General features: G+C 43.8%; 2 protein-coding genes across 6 annotated transcripts in view; one reads left to right on the top strand and one right to left on the bottom strand.

Annotated features, from left to right (window-relative positions):
* NMS (neuromedin S) overlaps positions 1-1,776 on the bottom strand; it is a 21,023-nt gene extending 19,247 nt beyond the window's left edge. Inside the window, exon 1 of one of the 2 annotated variants that reach the window (XM_083438151.1) lies at positions 1,613-1,776. The gene's annotated coding sequence lies outside the window, so the exon portion shown is untranslated. The remainder of the gene's footprint in view (positions 1-1,612) is intronic. The other variant, XM_083438152.1, reaches the window with a different exon arrangement.
* Positions 1,701-23,155, top strand: CHST10 (carbohydrate sulfotransferase 10). Of its 4 annotated transcripts, none has more exons than XM_083438041.1 (6): positions 1,701-1,967; positions 10,016-10,156; positions 13,709-13,806; positions 15,864-16,098; positions 17,336-17,441; positions 18,784-23,155. In XM_083438041.1, exons 2-6 carry the CDS (start codon positions 10,057-10,059, stop codon positions 19,319-19,321), a joined length of 1,077 nt encoding a protein of 358 aa, XP_083294167.1. In that variant the 5' UTR covers positions 1,701-1,967; positions 10,016-10,056; the 3' UTR covers positions 19,322-23,155. The 4 variants fall into 4 exon arrangements, with proteins under 4 accessions (XP_083294167.1, XP_083294166.1, XP_083294168.1 ...); XM_083438040.1 differs by having other exon boundaries at positions 1,736-1,967; positions 9,927-10,156; XM_083438042.1 differs by lacking the exon at positions 1,701-1,967 and adding an exon at positions 2,012-2,454 and having other exon boundaries at positions 9,927-10,156.

Raw genomic sequence — 23,155 nt, 5'->3', positions numbered from 1 at the left:
CACCTGGCAGGAGGACATGGCCCATTTGGAAAAGCTAAGGAGAACAAGGAAGGGATCTCTTTTTGATTGTGGGTGGCAGTGGCCTACCTCTTTGACTTGACCAGCCCCCTGATTCTAAGATGCTCTGTTCTCCCACAGAACCTGTCATGGAAAATTGGTAGGAGAGACAGCAGGCAGACAGCAGCTTCTACTTGCTGTTGGCCTATGCTAGTGAAGGAGGTGAGGACAGGTGCCCCACCTAGGCCCGAAGTCACACTAGGCCTCAAAACTATCCAAAATTCATTTTCTCTCTTCTAAAAATCCACAGCTAAAGTTTTCCTCTGTTTTCTTACAAGATGCTGTTGCAAAGGCAAAATGTTATTCTTTTATCAGTACGAGAAGGCTTCAAAAGCAAACGAATAGGCTCTGTCAAAGCAAGCCTGAGAACTGACTCTTATCTCACTCTACTAGCAACACATCTTAGACATGCTGAACTGCAAGGCTCCTCGACCCCCTTGGCTTCTCACCCTCCTTTCCCAAGACAGGAGCTTTCTGTTCATGCTCAGGAAACTCAACATGGGGCAGGACTCTTGAGGAGGAGGAGAAAGGGGAGGGAACTGAAGGGGAATATATGCTCTGTGCAAATGGCTGTGAACTCGTGCTTGTGAGTTATCACACTTGCTCCTTCTACCAGCCTGGAAGGAAGAAGAAATAAAGCTTTTTCTCTGAAACTATTCCTTGAGTGTCTGTTGACTCCCATTTTCCCTGTCCTGGGCGCAAAGCTCTTCTCACCCGAGGCTAAAAAGGCTACACTAGGAGGGTCTCTGAGCTAGCCATATGAACCTCAGCTTTATTTATTCATTTATTTGGAATATTTACATTGCACTTCATAGCCCCAAGGAGCTCCCCCCTTCCATCTCTGCCTAGTAGGCTGCAGGGCCCACTGAAGTCCTCTGGGGCAAGGGACTGGGGCCAAATAGATGGCACTCACTCAGCCCATAATGGAGGCGAAGCCCACAAGCAGGACATGAGTGCAAAAGCACTTTCTAGCTGTTGTTTCCGATCATCTTGTATTCAGAGGTAGACTGCTCCTAGGCACTGATGCTCTGCTATCACAACAGATCTCCTTAAGAACCTGGTTGCTGGATTAGGCCAGTGCCTCACCTAGTCTTGCAACCTAACCAAAAGTATTTGGGCACCTTCAAATACTTCTTGGGGGATGTACTTTTGCATACTAGAATTTGCTGTTACGTGTGGCACTTCACAGGAGAAACGCAGAAATGCCCCTGTATCTGTATTTGGTCTGCAGTAGGTCCTACATCCATTTACCTGGAAGCCTCATTGAACTCAATGGGACCTACTTTTGAGTAGCCATGCACTGGACTGCCGTGTGCCTATGCATAAGCATTCCTTACCCAAAGCTCACTTAATTATCCAGCAAATGCAATATATTTTCCACTTCTGCTAAAAACATTCATTTTCAACCACGCTGTCCCTGAAGCCTTGACCACCTTTGTTGTTACTGCCGTTCTGACTGCTGAAACCTGAATAGATTTTAATCATTCTGAAGTTTCATATGAGATTCCCTTCTACCATTCACCGCGTACAGAAGATCGTTTCTTGCGCGGCTCACCATACGTGCAAGAATCACATGCAATTGGCCTGTTCGCCGTGGCGGGCGAGGCTTCCTTTGCATCCTCCCTCGGCCGCCCCCTCGGGGGGGCTGAGTCAGCGTCGTGCCCGGGAGGTGCTCTTCCTTCACCCCGGGCCCTCACGCCTCTCCCCACCTCCTTTCCCCCCGCCTCCTTTGTTGCCCGCCTGCTTAGGAAAGGCAGCGCAGCTTGCGCGCCGCGACGGCGCCACCTCCGAGGCGGCGCGCAAACATGGAGGAAGAGGCTGCGGAGGCTGCTGCTGCTGCAGGAGCAGCAGGACCGGGCAACGGAAGCTGAGGAGAATACACGGTCCTACTGCTGTTTGCAGCTGCGGAGGCAATAATATATCTATCTATATATATATATCAAAGCGGGGAGCAGCAAGCAAAGAAGGCGATGCAGCTGCAGCCCGGGCTGCGCGTCTGCGTCGCCTGCTGAGGGGAGACGCTTTCCCCGGCTCGCGCTGCTGCTGCACCAGCAGGGCCTGGTGGCGGGTCTGTGGGAGGAGCGGAGCTGTAGGCGGGCAATGCATGAGAGGAACGCGGCGGCGGGTCGCTGAGCGACTCAGGCCCCGGGGGGGGGGCCTTCTTTCCCTTTGGGGAGGAGAAGAGGGCGGCGGTGGAGACGGCGCGCCCGGCCGGCCGCTTGCTTGCAGGAGTGGCCCCAGCTGGGCTGCAAAAGGGTGGGCACCGGCTTTTGCAGGGAAGGACGCATCTTCCACCACAGGAGCCTTGGCCCTCTTCCCCGGGAGGGAGCGAAGGATTCTGCCCCACCCCGAGAGGGGCTGGCTGTTTCGACGAGCAGCCCCGGGCCCTCCTCCGGAGTAAGTACCTGGCTTTTCAAGCCGCGTTTGTTAACAGGGGGGCGGGTCTGTTTGTTTTCAACCAGGGTATGGGCAGCTGTCAGAGCGGTGGTCCATTGAGCTGTATAGGATTTCAGGAAGGGGACATTCCCAGTCCTCTCTGGGAACGCCAGGGATTGAACCTTGCGAAGCATCCCTGAGCCACAGCCCCCTAGGTGTAGTGAGACCCTAGTCAGTGTTTTCACAAAATCCCCCACAAGGAAGGTACTTTTGATTAGGTGTCTTTAATCCGTATATACGGTCTAAAATTGTGAGGTGGAAGATGTATTTTCCTGTATGTGCAGAAGGATTCCTCCCCCCTCCAACTTGGTTGACTGGGCAAGAGAACAGCGGGTGGATTCCTTGGAGGTGAGGGACGACGATTTCAGGAAAGAGATCTTGATGTCTTGGTGGAAGGTGCACTGCATTTGGTTCCCCAGTTTGCTGCAGTAGTATGTATAAATAAATAAATAAATAAATAATTGATTCAGGGAATTGTTAGGAAGGGGGTTGGAAATAAAACTGTTAGCGCCGTATTGTCATTTTCTCTAAATATGCCATGTTTAGCACAGCCACTGTGAGCAATTTTGTCAACCCGACTGAAAAGAGCAATGAGTACGGTGGTACCTCGGGTTACGTACACTTCAGGTTACATACGCTTCAGGTTACATACGCTTCAGGTTACAGACTCCGCTAACCCAGAAATAGTACCTCAGGTTAAGAACTTTGCTTCAGGATGAGAACAGAAATCGTGCTACAGCGGCAGCAGGAGGCCCCATTAGCTAAAGTGGTGCTTCAGGTTAAGAACAGTTTCAGGTTAAGAACGGACTTTCAGAACCAATTAAGTACCTAACCCAAGGTACCACTGCAGCTGAATCCTATAGAAAGGTCACATGGTTTTCCAGTGGGCATCCTGCCTCGTAAGTATGTTTAGGACTGTCATTTGAAATGGTCAGCGGGCTAGAGGAGGGTTATCTTTCTTAAGGAGGCAAAACAAACGTTAAGGCATGAGTGGCGTGTGCAGAGTATCTAGGTGGACATTTTCCTCTTCTACGGTTCTGGAACTTGGCGCCTCATCCAATGAAATGGACCGGCAGTCAGTTTAAAGCAGTTGAATGGAAGCATCTTGACATAATGCATGATAAGACACAGAAATTAATTGGATGCAGTGGTGAGCCATGTGCAGGTGCCAGACTGCTACCTTTCAGGAGCAGGTAACCCCTAGCATCAATTGTACAAGTGATATCTGAACTGGCCTAAAGGCCCTTCACCTCCTGTTAAGAACTTTTGGCTAGGGAGTTTTTGAGCAGGATTTCATCTGATGAGATGGGGATTGTAGCAGTAAGGATCAAGGTTCTTTCAGCCATGTGCCCAAGCGCTTGACATGAACTCCTGGAGAAGGTAAAAGAACACACCTCTCAGTTGTTTTTCAGGAAGAAACCTAAAGGCCATTTGCTAATGCAGGCTTGGAGACGGTGCAAACCTATGCACCTTTACTCAGAAGTAAGTCCCATTTACCGTTCAGTGGGGTTTACTCCCCAGATAAATGTGCACAGGACCATAGCTTTGGAAAACTAAGACAAGGCTGCAGTACAATTTAATTATTTTATGACATTTGTTTACCCTTTGCTTGCATTTCACTTACAGAGAGGTAGAATATGACCATCTTGAACAAACAAATAGCATTTATGAGAGCTCAGAAATGTGATCTGCCTAGTTTTATACAGGTTGTTATCTTTATAGGTTTGCTTTTTTAATGTATAAAATGAAGAGATAGCAGCTGCTCTTAACCTTAGTTTATTCTCAGCCTGGGTCTCGAAGGTGAGCAACGAGTAACTGCCAGGGAAGGTGTTAGAATAGGTTTGAAGCTGAAATTCTATGTATAGGGAATGTATAGGGAAGGAATTTTGGAGCAGACAGGCCAATTAAAATATGAAGATTGAGAGCTGGTTATCAGGGGCGCTAGGTCTGATGTTGATGAGAAGCAAACATCTGCCTGTGGTTTTTTGTTTGACTGCCACCTGCTTAAAAGGCAATCTGGAGTCCAGATGTAGCGATTACCATCTAAAATATTCGACAAAGTCATAGAAGAAAGATAAACTGGTGTCTGCTATCTATCAACAACCTTCCATGTTAAGGGACCTGTCAGTGCCAGGTGTTTGAGACAAATAAGAGCAGGAATGGGGAACCTATGAATACCAGATGTTGGGCTACGTCTTCTATCATCCCTGACAATTGGTCATGCCTGGTGGGGCTGATGGAGGGCTTGGGAATGGTTTTTACCCTTGTGTGCTGCTTGTAATAGATACATCACCCAATGAAATCACTTCCGGGTAAGTGAGGTTAAGATTGCTGCCAAAGTGTGCAATCCTATAATGCTATAGGAGTAAGACCCAGTGCCCTGTAAACAAAGCAACCTCCTTGAATATATTAGGAAGATGTCAAACCACAGAGAGGTGAGCACTGAGGATTCAGTAGAATAGAGTGAAATAAAAAAATGCTATTTGCAATAACTAGGATTTCTGAATGTTTTATTTACATGTTTGTGTATGTAGAAAGAACTTGCTGAGTTCACACTATGATCTCTTCACCATAGACCCACAACTTCAGTTCTCTACTTGGTCTAGAACACCAATTAATGGAAACACATTTAGTGGAGATTCATGCTCCATATCAATTTGTGCAAATTGCATTAAATTGGTATGCATCTTATACCAATTGTAGAATTGAAAAAATTGGACATATGGTGCAGATTTTATGCTGGGCGGGGGAAGCCTTAAACACCTACTTTTGCAGAATGCAGTAGTGCAGTTTTATAGCTACACTCTGTTTCCTTACTTACCGGTAACCTTGCCCATTTGTATGACTTGTTATTAGTTTTATGAGCATGATTATATTATAAAATGCAACTTGCAGTCTACAAGTGTAGCTTTCATAGATGCCATATAACTTCCTTACAATCTGACAATTGTTACAGTGTGCAAAGGGTGAAATCTCACATATATATGACTTTTTAAATTCATGTTCTTGGCTACTATTGCAGTCTTCTGCCACTCCCCCCCCCCCCGATTGTTGAGAATTCAACTTCATTTTTGCCTTAGCTTACTCTCTGCTACAGAATCCCAAAACTAGGTTATCTGCTGCTGTTTTTGTGAGATGGCCTTTGTATCCTGTGTTTTGAGTGGGTTGGGGATTCCCATTTTCATATTTCACTTAGTAATTAGGGATGCAGTAGACTAGACAAGTGTCAGATTTCAACTTTTCATCTGAGATTGATGCATCTAAATCCTTTAGGATCCCTTTATCATTTAATGAGTCAGGAGCAATCCACACTTATCTGTAGCAGCTGCTTTCTCAAAGTGTGATGCTGGGCTGCTTTGGGATTGTGAGTACTGGCAGAAAGAAAGAGTTCTTCCTTGCACTAGCTTAGTTTGATGGGACGGAACCATGAGCCATGCTTACTAAGGGTCAGACTGCTAAAAGGCCTTGTTGACATGTTAACGCTGAGCCGGAGAGAACAGTCAAATGTGCAGAACCCTGGAATGAAAATCATGGCTGCTTCTTTCTTTCATCAGCCTTGCTGTTACCGTGCCACATAAAGCTAAGCCATGGTTTGTTTCAGCACTACGTGCAAACCATAGCTGTCAACTTACAGATTTGAAAATAAGGGACCAGCAGCCTTGAAAATAAGGGACCTGCAGCCTCACCTGTTCCAGGCACTCCAGCCTTCCTGTCCTCCTGCAGTCTGGTCAAACTCATTCTGGTAGCTTCGAGAACACTGTCCAACCAACTTTGTAACCAGAGGTTCAACTGAAGAGAATCTGAATCACATGCACCACAAGGCCTATGCAGCCTCAACTTAAGATGGCTCCCCGGCCTGGCTTTGCACTGCAAGGTTTGCAGCAGCACGTGCAACAAAATGGCACCCAGCATTCAAAAAACCCCTCAGCTTGCATTAACTAGCCACGCACAAGGCATGCAAGCTCCACCCCCCTGTCGTTCTTAGACTTCTTATTGGGTGAGCAACACAGCCAAGCAACACAGTTGGAGCCTCCCTGGCTGGCAGGGAGGGAGGGAGAGGAGCTGCTTCCTTTAAAATTTAAGGGACATCATTTAAGGGACATCCATCAATAAGGGACAGCAGCGGGACATGGCGCTGGAATAAGGGACTGTCCCTTCAAATAAGGGACACTTGACATCTGTGGTGCAAACCCATGCTCATGGTTTGTCTCATGCAAACCACGAGCAATACTTTTCCCTCTTGTACACTCACAGCTGTTATTTATTAATTAAATTTATATACTGCCCTTCATCCAAGGATCACAGGGCAGTTTCCAGTATAAAAACACAAAAATGCCGAACAATACCCCCCCCCCAAAAAAACCTATGTGGCTCCCATAAATTTGCCTATGAGGGAATTTGCCTCCCTCATAGGCTGAAAAAGTTACCCAACTCGGAGTTAGACCCAGAGTTTCTTCAGTGTGGTATAATGATTAGAGTTTTGAACTAGGACTTGGGGGACAGCAGTTCATGTCCCCACTCAGTTATGAAGCTCACTGGGTGGCTTTGGGCCAATCACTTTCCCTGTCTGGCCTACCTCACAGAGTTGTTGTGAAGATGAAATGGAGAAGAGAACCTAGGTATCATGGTGATATCATGGTGCCCAACCAAGTGTATTTTTGTAATTGCAGATGCTGAAAAGTTTAAGTGGGTCAAATATTTCTCTCCTTATGTTTCCACAATCCTATAAGAATGAGCTCAGGGGAAAGAAAGCAGTCTGTCTCGCTGGACCCTGTTACTTTAAAGAAAATATTGCATGAAGAGAGATGTGTAATCTAGGTCATAGTTTAATGTATTTTTTGAGACCCAGCAAATAAAAGCAATATGTTCGTTTCTGGGTTCCTTCCTCTTGTCTGCATTCAGATCATCCTATTGAGCGTAGCAGGAAGTAAAAGTAAACTTGGCCAGAAATTTAATGAAAGACATCAGGATTCCTGTCTTAAACTAGCAAGAGTTGAAGCTCCATACGTCACACAGCTGATGCACGTGTGTGCAGATTTTACACTGGTGTTTCTTCTAGCACACACTTGATATGTGGAGGGATATGTCTGTGTACATCTGGCTCTGGCCCAGAGTCACCAGATGTGCGTACTTGGGGTTTAAATATATGTGCATGCATGCATATACGTATATTCTACAGTGCAGAACTGGTGTACCTGCAGCATGCTTTTAGAACTTCTTAAATGTGTTCAGTTGCGGCAGCATTGAGAACAATGCATTGCTTTGTAGGCTCAGTACAATTCCGAAGATTTTTATTTTTTTAAAAAATTACATAAAATCCACTTTCTGTGGTGTAGATATATTTAGTAGAACTTCTGTGAATGGTTTGTTTTGTTAGAATTTTATGTATGCAGGGGACGCAATTGTTTGTTCTGTCTTAGACTGGCACCAATTTAAGACTGGCAAGAGCATTTCAGAAGCTTGAAAGAGAACTCGGGTCCAGACTTCTGTGACGCTGTCTTGTTCATGGCTTCCGCAAATGTGCTCAAGCGTGATTCTTAAAAGCTTGTACAAAAAGTGCTGTGGCATCTTGGAGAATAACTGGCTTATTGTGGCACGGCTGAGCTTTCATAGGCTACTGCCCACTTCATCAGATGTTTAAGGCAGCTTTTACAGGCCTTTGCGTATAAGGGGGAAAGACATGCACAGCTGAATCAAATGTTACAAAAATACACAGTATTCACAACAAACAGGTTAATCTCCATCTTCGTTCCATTTGTCCTCTTGGTACTGCAGATTAGCACGGTTCCTCTACTAAACTTTTATTTTACACTGACAAATCTATCCATTCTGAACAAGGGTACATTCCTCTAAAAAGTCTGCAAGCTCATTTTTTTTTAAAAAAACACCACAGAGTATAGTCCATTTAATATTTACCTTATGTAATCTACTGAAATGATTTTGAGACTCGTTGCTTAATTGCTCCAAAATCCATAATTGTGCAGCCTTTATTAGGAGCAACCAAAATGTCAGAAATAGTGACAAGTCTTGTATCGGGACAGCAAAAGCTTTATATACTCGAATACCCATGTTCACTTTGATTTGTGTGCACAATACAATTGTGCCAAGCCATATTTGTCATATTTCCTTTGGTCCTCTAAACACCTTCATAACATGGGCTAACCTTCCCAGGTGGGCAATTTGCCACACCTGCCTGTACCTCCTGTTTAAAGAAATTCCTTCCATTGTTTCCCAGGCCAAGGCCATGTCTGCACGCGCAACCAGTGAAAAGTGGCTGATCCATTCTTTGCACTTTATACTTCAGGCTGCATCAACTGAAGTCAATAATGTTAACTGGGGTAACTTGGTAATAGTTTTCAGGTTGGCCTTAGTTTCTCGAAACAATAGGGAACAAACCTTGTGGGTTTCTTGGCTTATGGTTTGCTGCTTCTGGTGAGGCGTGGCATTGAGCAGTGGTGAATCCTGAGCAGTTCGCAGCAGCATGCTATTGGTTCATGTGAAACTATAGTTAAACATTTAACTATGGTTTAATGATGTGCAGACTGGGCTACTGTCTTTTACAGTTCCATCCATTTCTGCATAGTTTTCTTGTTATTTTAATGCATGGGTGGCTAACATTTTCCAACCCTGCGGCCAGATTGACAGCTACCCATCTGAGGACCGTACGCCAACAACGGATGTGGACCATGCGTGTACGCCCACATGCATGCACGCTCACTACACATGTACATAGCCCACATGCGGCGCACACAGAGTCACCGCACATACACTGCCGAACAACGTGCAAGCAAGCATTTAAATATAACACTCTTGCACACAGGCACACACACAATTACAGTCAGCATTCCCACTCTAGCAGTGGGGTGTCTCAAAATGCTGCCTTTTGCTTTGCACAGATAATTTGCTGATGGTACATAGAAAAAGACCCTTCTGGCTGCTCTTTAGAAATCCTTGCTCAATGGCAGCTGGAGGAATCTCTTTATCTCCTGATTTGGTAGATAAAGTGCTCTCTCTGCTCTTCAGAGATCTACAGAACAGACAAAGAGTTTTAGCGTTCGATCAGAAGATAAAGCTGCCCGGAGCCCGCAGGCCACTTCCTATAGCTTGGAGGTCTGGATCCGCCAGCCACCTCTCTTAATTCCAACATTTCACCTTTAGTGTGTATGTATTTGTACCGGAATTAGCATGTGGGAGGCAATCTCTTTTTGAAGATAGCTGTGTAAAATAATGAATTCTAGTAATTCTATAGCCGAGAGTAGTTCAAGGGCTGTACTGTTAATCCTCTTACTGGAATAGACTGCAATGGAAGGAGATGCTTCTTTAGTTATAGAAGAGGCTACTTCTCAGAAAATAAAAAAGTACATGTGAAATTTGATACTTTCATGCTTGCTTGTTTACGATGCATTTTATATGTTTTATTTTTATTTTTATAGCTGCTTTGGATCTGTTACAGATAGACAGGCAGCATAGAAACTTATAAGAACATTTTATTTTTTATTTTTGTTTTGTTTTGGAAGAGCAGCAGGAACCAACGGACGTTATATGGATCATATCTGAAACATCATGCACCGCCAGTGGCTGCTGTTAGCTGCATGCTTTTGGGTTGTATTCATGTTCATGGTTGCTAGCAAGTTCATCACGTTGACCTTCAAAAATCCTGATGGTAAGTTCAGATATCTTTTTCTTTTTACTGATGCTCATTCTGGACCAAAAAAAAAACAACCTGGCAGTGTTAACATCCAGAGAATTATTTTTATATGCTGCTGCTGCTGCTGCTTGTCTTTTCTACAAACATTACAGAATGCATAGTATAAATAATTAGTAAATGAAAATGCTTTTCCTTTAATAATGTGCTTAAAGGTAAAGGTAAAGGTACCCCTGCCCGTACGGGCCAGTCTTGACAGACTCTAGGGTTGTGCGCCCATCTCACTCAAAGAGGCCGGGGGCCAGCGCTGTCCGAAGACACTTCCGGGTCACGTGGCCAGCGTGACAAGCTGCATCTGGTGAGCCAGAGCCGCACACGGAACGCCGTTTACCTTCCCGCTGGTAAGCGGTCCCTATTTATCTACTTGCACCCGAGAGTGCTTTCGAACTGCTAGGTTGGCAGGCGCTGGGACTGAACGACGGGAGCGCACCCCGCTGCGGGGATTCGAACCGCCGACCTCTTGATCGGCAAGCCCTAGGCGCTGAGGCTTTAACCCACAGCGCCACCCGTGTCCCCACCTACTTACCCACTTCTAAATCACATGTTGGAAAAATTACCTGAATTACGCTTGTTGAAGCTGCATATTTTTCCATGACTTGCTTTCCTTAAGATAAACGAATCAAATAAGCTGTGCAGCAATGGAGGTTTGTGCAGCTTAGAAAAAGTTGAGAGAAATAATACAAATCTCCCAAATTTCCATTCCTTTCCCCCTGCCTGCTTTTTTTCATTGTGTTTGTTGACTTTAGAACAAGTAACAGCTTGTCTACATGAAAGATAGGTATAAAGCAGTATACATCTTCAATGCAACTGTATATCTGCAAAAAGAAAGAACTTGTCTAGCTGGCAACCAATATATACCGTATTTTTTGCACCATAACACTCACTTTTTTCCTCCCAGAAAGTAAGAGGAAATGTCTGTGCATGTTATGGAGCGAATGCCTATGGATGGCGGGGGGATCTGCTGCAGTCGTGAGCAGAGGATCCATGGTTCCCCTTCCTTCCCTCCTCCGTGGCTCGCTTTGAAACAGCAAAGTGGGAGAAGAGCCGCTGAGTGGGGAGGAGAGAGAGAGACAGAGAGCCTGCTTGCTTTAAAGGAGCAAAGCGGGAGAGGAGAGGAGCCGCTTACACGAGTGTAAGCGGCTCCTGTCCGGTTGGCTCCTTTAAAGCAAGCAGGCTATCTGTCCCTCTCTCCTCCCCACTAGCTAAATAGCAGCAAAGATTTTTCAAGCAGGCTCTCTGTCTCTCTCTCCTCCCCACTCCTCTTATAAGAGCCTTCTCCTTTTATACCCCTCTTCTCCATTATTAACAGCATCCTTCTCCACCCACCCCACGCGTGTTCCTTGTCCCTTGAGTGCTTTTCCTTCCCTCCCCACTTAAAACATGGTTACAAAGCACGGATCCACACGGATCCTCAGGATTTTTGCACTGGGTCACCCCAAATTCACCATCAGATCACATAGCATGTCCATGGCTACAGCTTGCACCAAACAAATCATGTACCCACTGTTGCCTGGGGCCGCAGTGGTGCAAAAACGTGGTTACAAAGCACGGATCCACATGGATCCTTAGGATTTTTGCATTGGGCTACCCCAAACTCACCGTCAGATCACATGTCTGTGGCCACAGCATGAACCACAAAAATCATACATCCACTGTTTTGTTTAGAATATTTTTTTTCTTGTTTTCCTCCTCTAAAAACTATGTGCATGTTATGGTTGGGAGCGTGTTATAGAGCGAAAAATACGGCACCTTTAGAAATTGCCATATCTAAAAAAGTTGTCATTTGGCAAGTTGCTACAGAATGAACACTTCAATTCTTCCTTGCTCCCATTTGCTAACACTGGGCCATGTGATCTTGGGTTGAAGGTTCCAGGTGGTGAGAAGTGGACCCCTTTTTTCTGATATAATAAAAATAAAAATAAATATTTGTATGCCGTCCATCTGACTGGGTTTCCCCAGCCACTCTGGGCAGCTTCCAATAAATTAAAACACAGTAAGACATGAAACAATACGTGTGATAATGAGAGTTAGATGCAAAAGATTTTGTGTGCAACATGAAAATTATATGGAAAAGTACAAATAGTGTCATTCTCTACTATGTACAGCATTTACATGTTAATGCCGAGTAGTGATTTAAATGCTTGGTTTTCAGGGGCATGTTTGCAAGGTATTTTTTTGTGCTTTATCCCAAATTGGCCCTGTATTGCTTCTTATTGATTTCTGTCCTCGGCTGCTTAGTTGAAAAATAACAGCTAGTCTTTTGCTTATCTTAAGTAGCCCAGATGGTATTAAACTGTTAATGAGTTTAAATCCATTTGATGGCACTGTCTTGTTGTTGTTCTCTCTCTCTCTCTCTCTCTCTCTCTCTCTGATAAGGTCTTTAGGCAGAAGTCTTCCATTGGCAGGGGACATAGTGCTTTTTGTGTGTGGATATGTCATGGTGGCAATTTCTGCATTTTCCCATAATAAGCCATTTAGTGGTGATCAAATTGATAAAGGAAGTATTATGTACTGCAGTGAAATTTTAGTTGGCTGAAAGAGGAAGATTAGTGCCAGCAAACTATTAGACTCCTTGCGTGACTTTGCTGCATGCACTTCAGTCATCTTCACTTAAGATAGAATTATTGTTGAGAGGAGCTACACATTTTCCATACACTCAACACACAGTGTTCACTTCCATTCAGTTTTTAAGGTAGTTAGTGAAAAATGACATACAAATGCAAACTGAGACTTGTGGGCATACAAATTTAATAAATAATAATAATAACCTACAATGCATTTGTTTCAACAGGGTCTTACTCTGAAGTTCTGCTGTTTCCACAAACTTTCTTTTTCCTCCTGGTTTTAATGCATCTCTGTGGGGGGTTTTTTGTCTGTTTTGTCTGTAAGTCACGTTGGGTTGACTTGGGCAAGATAAAGTGACAAACAAATTTTAAAAATAAAAAAATTAAATTTACAGCAGAAGTTCCTAGTCATCTATCTATCTATCTACCTATCTATCTATCTGTCTATCATCTATCTATATCTATCTATCATCTATCATCTATCTATCTATCTATCTATCTATACACACACATATTTATACATACGTATACACACAAGTAAACAAAGCTAAAATAATTTAATTCTATCAAATATGGCTCAAGGCAAAATTGTATATTATACAGTAAAGATGGAAGTAGCCATTTCCTTCTGAATATTCATGGTGATGAATGCACAGACTCATGTAATGACTTCAGACATGATGGTTGTATGGCATGTGAAGTATTAACCCTTACCCTAAGTAGATTCATGAACAGGGTTCTCAGACCATAGCTGGGCTTGGTAGTCAGCTATTATCTCTTCTAGACATGGAATATGCCAAAAGCGTTTTAGAGTGCATGCAGAGTGCCTCTCTTATTGAGCAAGTGCAGCTGCCCACCCTCAAAGAATGTGATAAATGATACCAGAAATTGGTAATAATATATATGTATGCCTTTCTTTCTATTATTTTGTTTTCTTCTTACCTAGTGTATGGTGTCAAGCAAGAGCCGTTAACATTGACAGCTATAACTAAAGTAGAGAAAATTCAAGTGACAAAATCGAAAAGGTTTCCTGGAGAGATTCAGGTATGTGCTGCTAACCCAGAGTAAAAGTTGTATTCTACCAAAATAAGCTTGGTTGGTAGGAAGCTTGAGGCATTTGTAGAATTCCCCTCAGAGATGCTAGACTAACCCCATCCCTGAGGGATATGAGCTGAACAATACAATACACAAATGCACAAACATCCTATATTTTTAATTGTTCTTAATATGGAATTAAAAAGCAGAGACATCACCTTACCAACAAAGGTCCTCATAGTTAAAGCCATTCCCAGTAGTGATGTATGGAAGTGAGAGCTGGACCATAAAGAAGGCTGATCGCCAAAGAATTGATGCTTTTGAATTATGGTGCTGCAGGAGACTCTTGAGAGTCCCATGGACTGCAAGAAGATCAAACCTCTCCATTCTGAAGGAAATCAGCCCTGAGTGCTCACTGGAAGGACAGATCGTGAAGCTGAGGCTCCAATACTTTGGCCATCTCATGAGAAGAGAAGACTCCCTGGAAAAGACCCTGATGCTGGGCACAAGGAGAAGGGGACGACAGAGGACGAGATGGTTGGACAGTGTTCTCGAAGCTACAAACATGAGTCTGACCAAACTGCGGGAGGCAGTGGAAGACAGGAGTGCCTGCCGTGCTCTGGTCCATGGGGTCACAAAGAGTCGGACACGACTAAACGACTAAACAACAACAAATATGGAATTGAAAGCCATCACCACAACTTGTCGTAGTGAATTCTGTATATCAGTCACACATTGTCTGAAAAAGAACTTTGTATTTTCTGTGCCAGGTATATGACTTGCTTTATTTTATTTTAATACAATCCCAATATCCTCCTTGTCTATATGGTACTGCAGAGAAGCTATAAGGTTTACTGCTTTTCAGCACAACCTGTAGCAGCTTGTTTGCTGGATTCTAAAACCTAAACAGCTTTATCTTACAAAGGATTAATCATTAGGCCTGTTCCAACCTTTCTCTTTATTCTGGTAGGAATATTTAGGGCAGAATATATGTCCTAAATATTCTTAATATCCTCCCGCATCCACGGAATGGAAATTTAGGAGCCCAATGTAACCATAGGCAAGTATACACTAACTATTATAATTCTGAAATCCATTGTGCAATTATATTGCGGAAATAATGCGCATAAATTCAAGGAAGACGAGAAGGTGGGATAATTTTTCTATAAAAAGTTGTGTTCCAGTGCTTAGTGCGTCATAATTTCAGCATGGGGGCAGGCAGTGGGAGAAGGCTTTTCCCACCACTGCAGTATGTATATAGCCTGGCAACCAACACATGGAAACGTATTGATTTGTTCTTCTGATGAAGGCAAACTGGAAAGTGTGCTGCGTGCTTAGTGGAAATCCTGTACTTAGGGCCAAGACTGAGCTTTCACAGAGGCTTGCATAATCACAGTCACTGAGAAAATAATAATAATAATAATAAAATGAGCAACTTCAGCATTTTATAATAATAAAATGAGCAACTTCAGCTCTGCAAATTGTGTCACACCCACCCACCCACCCACCCAGTAGAAGCATAAAGGTAAAGGTAAAGGTACCCCTGCCCGTATGGGCCAGTCTTGCCAGACTCTAGGGTTGTGCGCCCATCTCACTCAAGAGGCCGGGGGCCAGCGCTGTCCAGAGACACTTCCGGGTCACGTGGCCAGCGTGACATTGCTGCTCTGGCGAGCCAGAGCTGCACACGGAAACACCGTTTACCTTCCTGCTAGTAAGCGGTCCCTATTTATCTACTTGCACCCAGGAGTGCTTTCGAACTGCTAGGTTGGCAGGCGCTGGGACCGAACAACGGGAGCGCACCCAGCTGCGGGGATTCGAACCACCGACCTTTCGATCGGCAAGCCCTAGGGGCTGAGGCTTTTACCCACAGCGCCACCCGCGTCCCTCCAGTAGAAGCATAGGATGCCACAAATGGATGTTCTGCATGAGACCAGTCCAGAGTAATTGTGCTGTATATGCCTAATTTCATGTTCCTTTAAAATGTGAACTAGAAAATAAAATTCTTCCTTATGCTCTCCTTTCCCCCTCCCCTCCCCCTCCCTCCTCTTCTCCCATTTTATACCAAGACAATAGGTAGAGGTCTATCTGAAGACATTATACATCAACCTTTGGTCCATATGGAAAGGCTTGAGCTACTCAGGAATGTGTGCCAAGATGCATCGCTAAAAAACCTCACTCACACTACTGTTTCAAAATTCGTTTTGGATCGGATATTTGTATGTGACAAGCACAAGATCCTCTTCTGTCAAACTCCAAAAGTTGGCAATACTCAGTGGAAGAAAGTCTTGATTGTTTTAAATGGTATCTGTTTACTTCTTAAAGCTTCTGACGTGTGTGCTTGGTTGGCTAGAGAAAAAAAATAACTAGCATAGTATAAAAATAGGTTGTTTCTGTCCACTGAATTATGTATTTTTTATTCCAGCATTTCACTCCCTCTTCTTTTATATTCTGTTTTTTAAACACTTCATTCAAAAATAAAAATTCTGAAGTCTTCCGATACTCATCTTTGTGCCACCTGCATAACCTGTGCCAAAACCATGGCAATATGGTTGGTGCACTGCTATGGTTATTGGGAGCTAATTGCAATCTGAGCTTTAAAATTAAATCTACTGCTGTGCCCAGTGCAGCTTAAGCAAGAGAATAAAACTATTCCAAACATAAGATACCATGCCCCCAAAGTTTTAACTAAAGTTTACTGCAATGTTACATTAGCATTTCAGTTTGACTTCATTTCATTTCAAAGATCTATAGTCCATAGGCATTCCCAGCTTAGAATAAAGTTATAGTTATAGAGCTAATACCGTACTTTTCCATGTATAAGACTAGTTTTTTTTACTCAAAAATAATGTTAAAAAACGGGGCTCGGCTTATACACGGGCAGTGCATTGTGGGGCCGGGTGACTGGTAGCAGCCACGAGCCACAGCTTGTCAGCAGCGATTTGGTGGGTGATTGTTTGCTGTGGCAAGGGCTGTCATGGATTGGCTGTTGCTGTGGCAACTGAGCATTCGATTGCTGGCTGCTGTAGACGAGCGGGCAGACGCTTGTGTGGTGCAGTGGTTAAGAGCAGTAGACTCGTAATCTGGTGAACTGGGTTCGCATCTCCGCTCCTCCACATGCAGCTGCTGGGTGACCTTGGGCTAGTCACACTTCTCTGAAGTCTCTCAGCCTCACTCACCTCACAGAGTGTTTGTTGTGGGGGAGGAAGGGAAAGGAGATTGTGAGCCGCTTTGAGACTCCTTAGGGTAGTGATAAAGCGAGATATCAAATCCAAACTCCTCCTCTACTTTTGCGACGTGATCTTTTATGAGCGTTTGCATTTGGATTGGTGAATTTCTGCATTCCTCCCCCCACAAAAGCTCTACAACTCTGGGCATTTCCCCCCCCCCCATTTTCTTAAATTTGAGTCCCCCCAAATAGGGGGCGTCTTATACACAGAAAAGTACAGTAATTTTATTTCTTTTTTTAAAAAAAGAAAGGTATCTTTCTAAAAACATGTACTATCTTTCTAAAAACATGTACTAACTTACTTTTCCCCAGGAGCTTTTTCTTCCATTGAGGAGATCCCAGAGAACATTGTGCATGACCATGAGAAGAATGGTTTGCCACGCTTATCTTCCTTCAGTGACTCAGAAATTCAAGAGCGGTAGGTGATAAACTTTAGCTTAACTTGGTGTCTGAACTGAACAGATGTCTTGTTTTGAAAAGCCACACTTAACCAAATTAAGTGGCATGTATGAAAAGTAAGCATGCTGAAAGGAAAGGTAACCCATGTTGACCTCTAAGGCAGAATCTTTTTTATGCTAACCAAAATGTCACATGATGGTGCACATGCTTTTGAGTGATCCAGAACATTATTAGGCTGTAAAGGAAAAGGGTAAAGGGACCGCTGACCATTAGGTCGAGTCGTGACCAACTCTGGGGTTGCGGCGCTCATCTTAATAATAATAATAATAAATTTTATTTATATCCCACCCTCCCCAGCCGAAGCCGGGCTCAGAGCGGCTAACATCAAATGTATAACACATTAATATAAAACCAGACAATCAATTAAAATACATCCTCAAATCAGATCAGGATCAGAATAAAATCCAATCAGCAACCTGCAGATTAGGGTTGGGGACCTTAAATGCTCACCAGGCCCAACTGTTTGTGCTGAACTTATATGGGCCTGTGAGAAAAATTGGGAGGCCACTTTCATGCAAGTTCTTATGAAAGGGGAGAGGGAGTCAGACTGAACCCCGACCAAAGGCCTGGCAGAACAGCTCCGTCTTGCAGGCCCTGCGGAAAGATGTCTAGTCTCTTGTGACAGAGCATACCACCAGATTGGAGCCACAGCCGAAAAAGCCCTGGCTCTAGTTGAGGCCAGCCTAACCTCTCTGTGGCTTGGGACCTTCAGGATGTTTTTATTTGAAAACACTACCGCTATGCTGTCACATTTGGGACATGGGTGGCACTGTGGTTTAAACAACTGAGCCTCTTGAGCTTGCCGATCGTAAGGTTTGCAGTTTGAATCCATGCAATTGGGTGAACTCCTGTTGCTTTGTCCCAGCTCCTGCCAACCTAGCAGTTCTAAAGAATATTAGTGCGAGTAGATAAATAGGTACCGCTGCGGTGGGAAGGTAAACGATGTTTCTGTGTGACCTGGCTTCCGTCACGGTGTGCTGTTGCACCAGAAACTGTTTAGTCATGCTGGCTACATGACCCGGAAAGCTCTTTGCAGAAAAATACCAGCTCCCTCGGCCTGAAAGCAGAGATGAGCACTGCACCCCATAGTCGAATTCAACTTAACCACCCAGGGGGCCTTTACCTTTATCTGCTGTTGCATTCACACATGCAAGTCACCATTTGCTGCTGCAGCCATCAAGTGAGGAACATGCATGTGTGGACCATTGCTTATTTTATTTAGCTTTGTGAATTTCCGGCAGATAACAAATTCTTAAGATTGCCACGTACAACTTGTTTCCGCTTTTTCTTACCTATTTCAGGCTGAAATTATATTTCAAGTTTCTTATCGTAAGAGATCCATTCGAGAGGCTTATTTCTGCATTCAAAGACAAGTTCGTCCGCAATCCTCGTTTTGAACCTTGGTATAGGCATGAAATTGCTCCCGGCATCATTCGAAAATATAGAAAGAATCGCACTGAGACCAGGGGGCTGCAGTTTGAGGACTTTGTGCGCTACTTGGGTGATCCGAATCATCGGTGGCTAGATATACAATTTGGAGACCGCATCATTCATTGGGTGACCTACGTGGAACTTTGTGCCCCCTGTGAAATAACATACAGTGTAATTGGACATCATGAAACCTTGGAAGAGGATGCACCATACATCTTAAAGGAAGCTGGAATAGACCATCTGGTGTCTTATCCTACTATTCCGCCGGGGATAACACTGTATAACAAAACTAAGGTGGAACGCTATTTCTCGGGAGTTAGCAAGAGAGACATCCGCCGCCTTTATGCCCGTTTTGAAGGTGATTTTAATCTCTTTGGCTACCCAGAGCCAGATTTCCTACTCAACTGACACCTAGGAACTGTGGATGAATGAGTATAGTTGATTAAAGTGTACAAAATAATATTCTGCGTAACTGAGATGGTACTGTATCTTTTGTAGGTTTCAGAAACTTGTTCCTTATATCTGTTGGAAGATTTGCTATGTAGGAGCAACTAGGGATTGCAAATCGCTAGCTACTGAAAATAGTTTTTTAATACATGGCACTGCAATATGTTAAAAGCAAAACTTGTTAAGATAGAAAATGTCAAACGTTCCTCTTTCCCTTAACCAACAGAGGATGGACCAGTAATCTATAAATGAACTTGAAAGTGATTGCATTTATAAAGAGCATTTAGAGAGGGAGGCAGCTTTCTCTAGAGTTCATGGGCTAAGGACCTGAATATGAAACTTGGATGTCAACATGGGACCAAACATTTTATAGATGAGGAAAAGACTTCCAGATTCCGATGTTAATCTGAAGGTCTTTTTTCTTGGGTTCCTTTGCCATAGCCTTATGATAGCAGTGACTAACCATTCAAGTCAAACAGTCGTGCATTTTTCACTGACAACCTTTGAGGTCATAGGAGATCAGAAATCTTCTGCAAGTGAAGCTACAGATCCTACTTGTTAAAGATGTGGGGAAATTAAAAACGTGATGTTTCTTGTATACGCTTGAGTGACTTGGGTACCATTACTGCTACCAAGCCTACATGTCTCCCTGACCACATATTCAGTGTGAGCACACAAGCAAGCACCTCAGACGTGAAATTATTCAACAACTTGAGCCAAAGTCACAGTGTGCCGTGGAGACAGTGCCTTGCACTTTGGCCACAAAGGGGAAATGGCAGTATGTAGATGCACAGAGTCCCTCTTTGGATGAAAGCAGAGGTTGCATTTGGATAGAGAGAACAGCAAGATCAGGGGAAACAGCAGAGAAGCTTGTAGTGTTGAAGCATTAATAATTACCTGTTACAAAGTGAGGGGAAAGAGCAATTTCCTGTGATTCACAGTGAGTAGAGAGTTTGGAGTTCTAGATGGATGCCAAGGTTGTTGGGATGATTGACACCCTGGCTCTGAGATAACATGCAAGCAAGCAAGCAGGAAAAAGGCTATGATGGGGGACCAAAGACGAAAGGCCTTTGTAGGGTGTGTTGAATCCCAAATGTGCAGTACTCAAGCAAGCAATCTGGGTTCTTCTGGAACCCTCCCAAAATGGCTGAAGGGATATGACACCAGGCCTTAGGATCTTGAAGAATATAACATAAATTGAGGAGAGGCAAGGGAACAGGGTAGAGGAGGCAGGGAAGCCAGCAACCTGTTGGAATCTGAACCAATTGAACTGTGTGTCCACATGGGGACAAGAACTTAAAAGGTTCTGTTTCTTGTGGGTGCAGGGTTACCTGAATCAAATGGGAAGATTGCAAATCTGGCTGAAAGACGCATATGTTTCCAAAACAAGGTGTATTTGCATGAAATGAGAAGAGGCAGGATGCTTTTAAGTCTGTTCCCTCCACTCCTCAGGGCAGTTAGGGGTAAACTTAGAGGTGTGTGTAAGATTGAATGCCAAGTTTGAAAGTACTGGTTGCAAAAATGCTAAACCAAGGTGATGGACCCGTCTTAAGAAATGCAGCATGGACAGTACTTCTTGGAATTGCACTTTAGTTCCCACCTTGGGCTAATGAACAGCCAAATTGAGCTGCATGCCTGCATTGGCTGTGTCCAGCCAGAGTCAGGCATTTGTAACTATTCTGGGCCCTTGTTTCCCATGGTAATGAGATGGAGCCCAAGTTGTGTTAGGGAGGGGAGCTAGTGTACACTTTGTATAATCATTTGTAGAGCAAAGCTGAAGGAGTCAAAAGTGAGGCTGAACACCTTGGTGAAAGATACCTAATGTGCATTTGCATTTTGCCATTCTTAATTTTATTTATTTTTAAATGGTGCTGGCTATCCTAAAGATCTCACAAGCCGTGAAACTTATAGAGTGCTGCCAAAGTAAATTGGATCAATATTCCGTTCAAACCAGGTATCATCGCGTCTCCTGGGACCAATTCTTAATCTTGGAAATACCCATGCATGCAGTGGGGCAGTGGGCCTCCCTTAAGATCTCCACTGCATGTGCAACACTAACATAGTATTGTAAGATTTAATGTCCGATATTCATATCCTTACATTATTAAAAAAGCATGGTAAGACTCAGAAATGGATGTTGATGAACATGTGCATATTTTGTCACACTGAGTTATATACACAAAGGGGCTGCCCAGGTGCACTGGCAGGGGGGTGCACCACCCCCGGCACCATCGAGGAGGGGGGTACCATCACGACCGCCCCCCCCCGGACACGTGCCACGCCCCCGCAGGCAGCATGCCACGCCCCCGGGATGCACGCCACCTCTCTGCCCCCGGTGCCAGAGCAAGTAGCTTTGCCACTGCCCAGGTGCAAGCATGATATTTCCAGAACTGAATGTGTAAATTGACCCTTTCAGCAGGCAGATTTGTTGCATCAGAGGGGAGAACCCAAATTCCTAATCTTTCCACAAAAGAGCCCTGTCTGTTTTTTAATATACTTTAGGGTCGTCCCCCCACTTCCATATGAATAACTGGCAAAATTCACCGGGAATATAAAGAGATGTTCTGTCTGTGTAATATACATGTACTGAACAACAACAATAATACTTCTGATTTGTGCTTGTGTTGTCATTGTCCATAAGAGGCAACTTTTTCATTTTATTTTTAGGTTCACCAGCAATAATAATAATAAACTCCTGTTGATCAGCTTTGCTCCACTGTGATGCCAGGAGAAAGGAATAGTTGCATTTTAGCTTTCAGTGGGTCAAAAGTTGATTTTGGTCAACACAATTTTGACACTTGACATAAATGTTGAAATCCTGCTATAGTAATGTCTTAACTTGATTGGCCAGGAGTAGTCAGAATGGTGAGAAAATTGAGAAAAAACCTCCATGTCTTCTCGTAAGACGTGTTTTGCAAACTTGAAGGGAAAAAAAATCAGTGCCAAAACTGCTGCTTCCCATATATTCTGTGAGCTGGATCTGTTGCCAGTGGGAATCTTTTAAAGACTTGAGAGCCATTCTATATATTGCACAACGATTGAGATGACAGAGTTCTATACTATATACCACTTCAGACATTAGGTTGGGAATAGCTATATTTTTCTTTGTGCCCTTGTATAATAATAATACTCCCTGAAGGGAGCACGTTTAGAGCAGGGATGGTTTAGTTTCACTTCTTCCTGGTGGTAATTTTCTATAGCTGATAGCTGGCTGGGTTTGATGGGAATTGGAGTCCACAACATCTGGGGGCTGCCATGTTGGTTCCCTCTGTTGTAATGTGTAGAATGGCTCCAGTTTATTGGAGGAGAATTAAGGGCTCTTTCTGACATGGAAATTTCTCCCACAGAGATCTCTCGCCTGTGTAGGAAAACCATATGCACGTTTGTGTGCGCAGTGGGGATGTATATCTATATTGCCATGTTTGTACGCACATGCAATTTCCTACACAGAAGTAATATCCATGCCAGGAAATAATTGCATGTGAAGCTGCCCTTAGTTACCGTTGATAACGAGATATGTCCAAGATGGCAAAGCTTGAAGCGCTCTTGTCATTTTTTGGGGGGTGGGAGTGGGGTGGGGGGCACATTTACAAGATATACAATAGGTCTTAACTGATGTTTAAAAGATGTAACAGCTCAGTTATTTTTATACGACGTGTTAGAAAATAAATTGCAATTCAGGACTAATGAGCTGATCAAGTTACCTTTCTGCTGAATTAAAATGTAACAAATTGAGAAATGTATAGCAAAATAAGGCCTTAAAGCTAATTCTAATAAAAAAAAAGTGAAGATGAA

The sequence above is a fragment of the Podarcis tiliguerta genome, assembly GCF_965153285.1.
Source record: "Podarcis tiliguerta genome assembly, chromosome: 4".
Taxonomy (NCBI): Eukaryota; Metazoa; Chordata; class Lepidosauria; order Squamata; family Lacertidae; genus Podarcis; species Podarcis tiliguerta.
The sequence above is the reverse complement of the archived record's forward strand: the minus strand, read 5'-3'. Positions and strand labels throughout refer to the sequence as shown.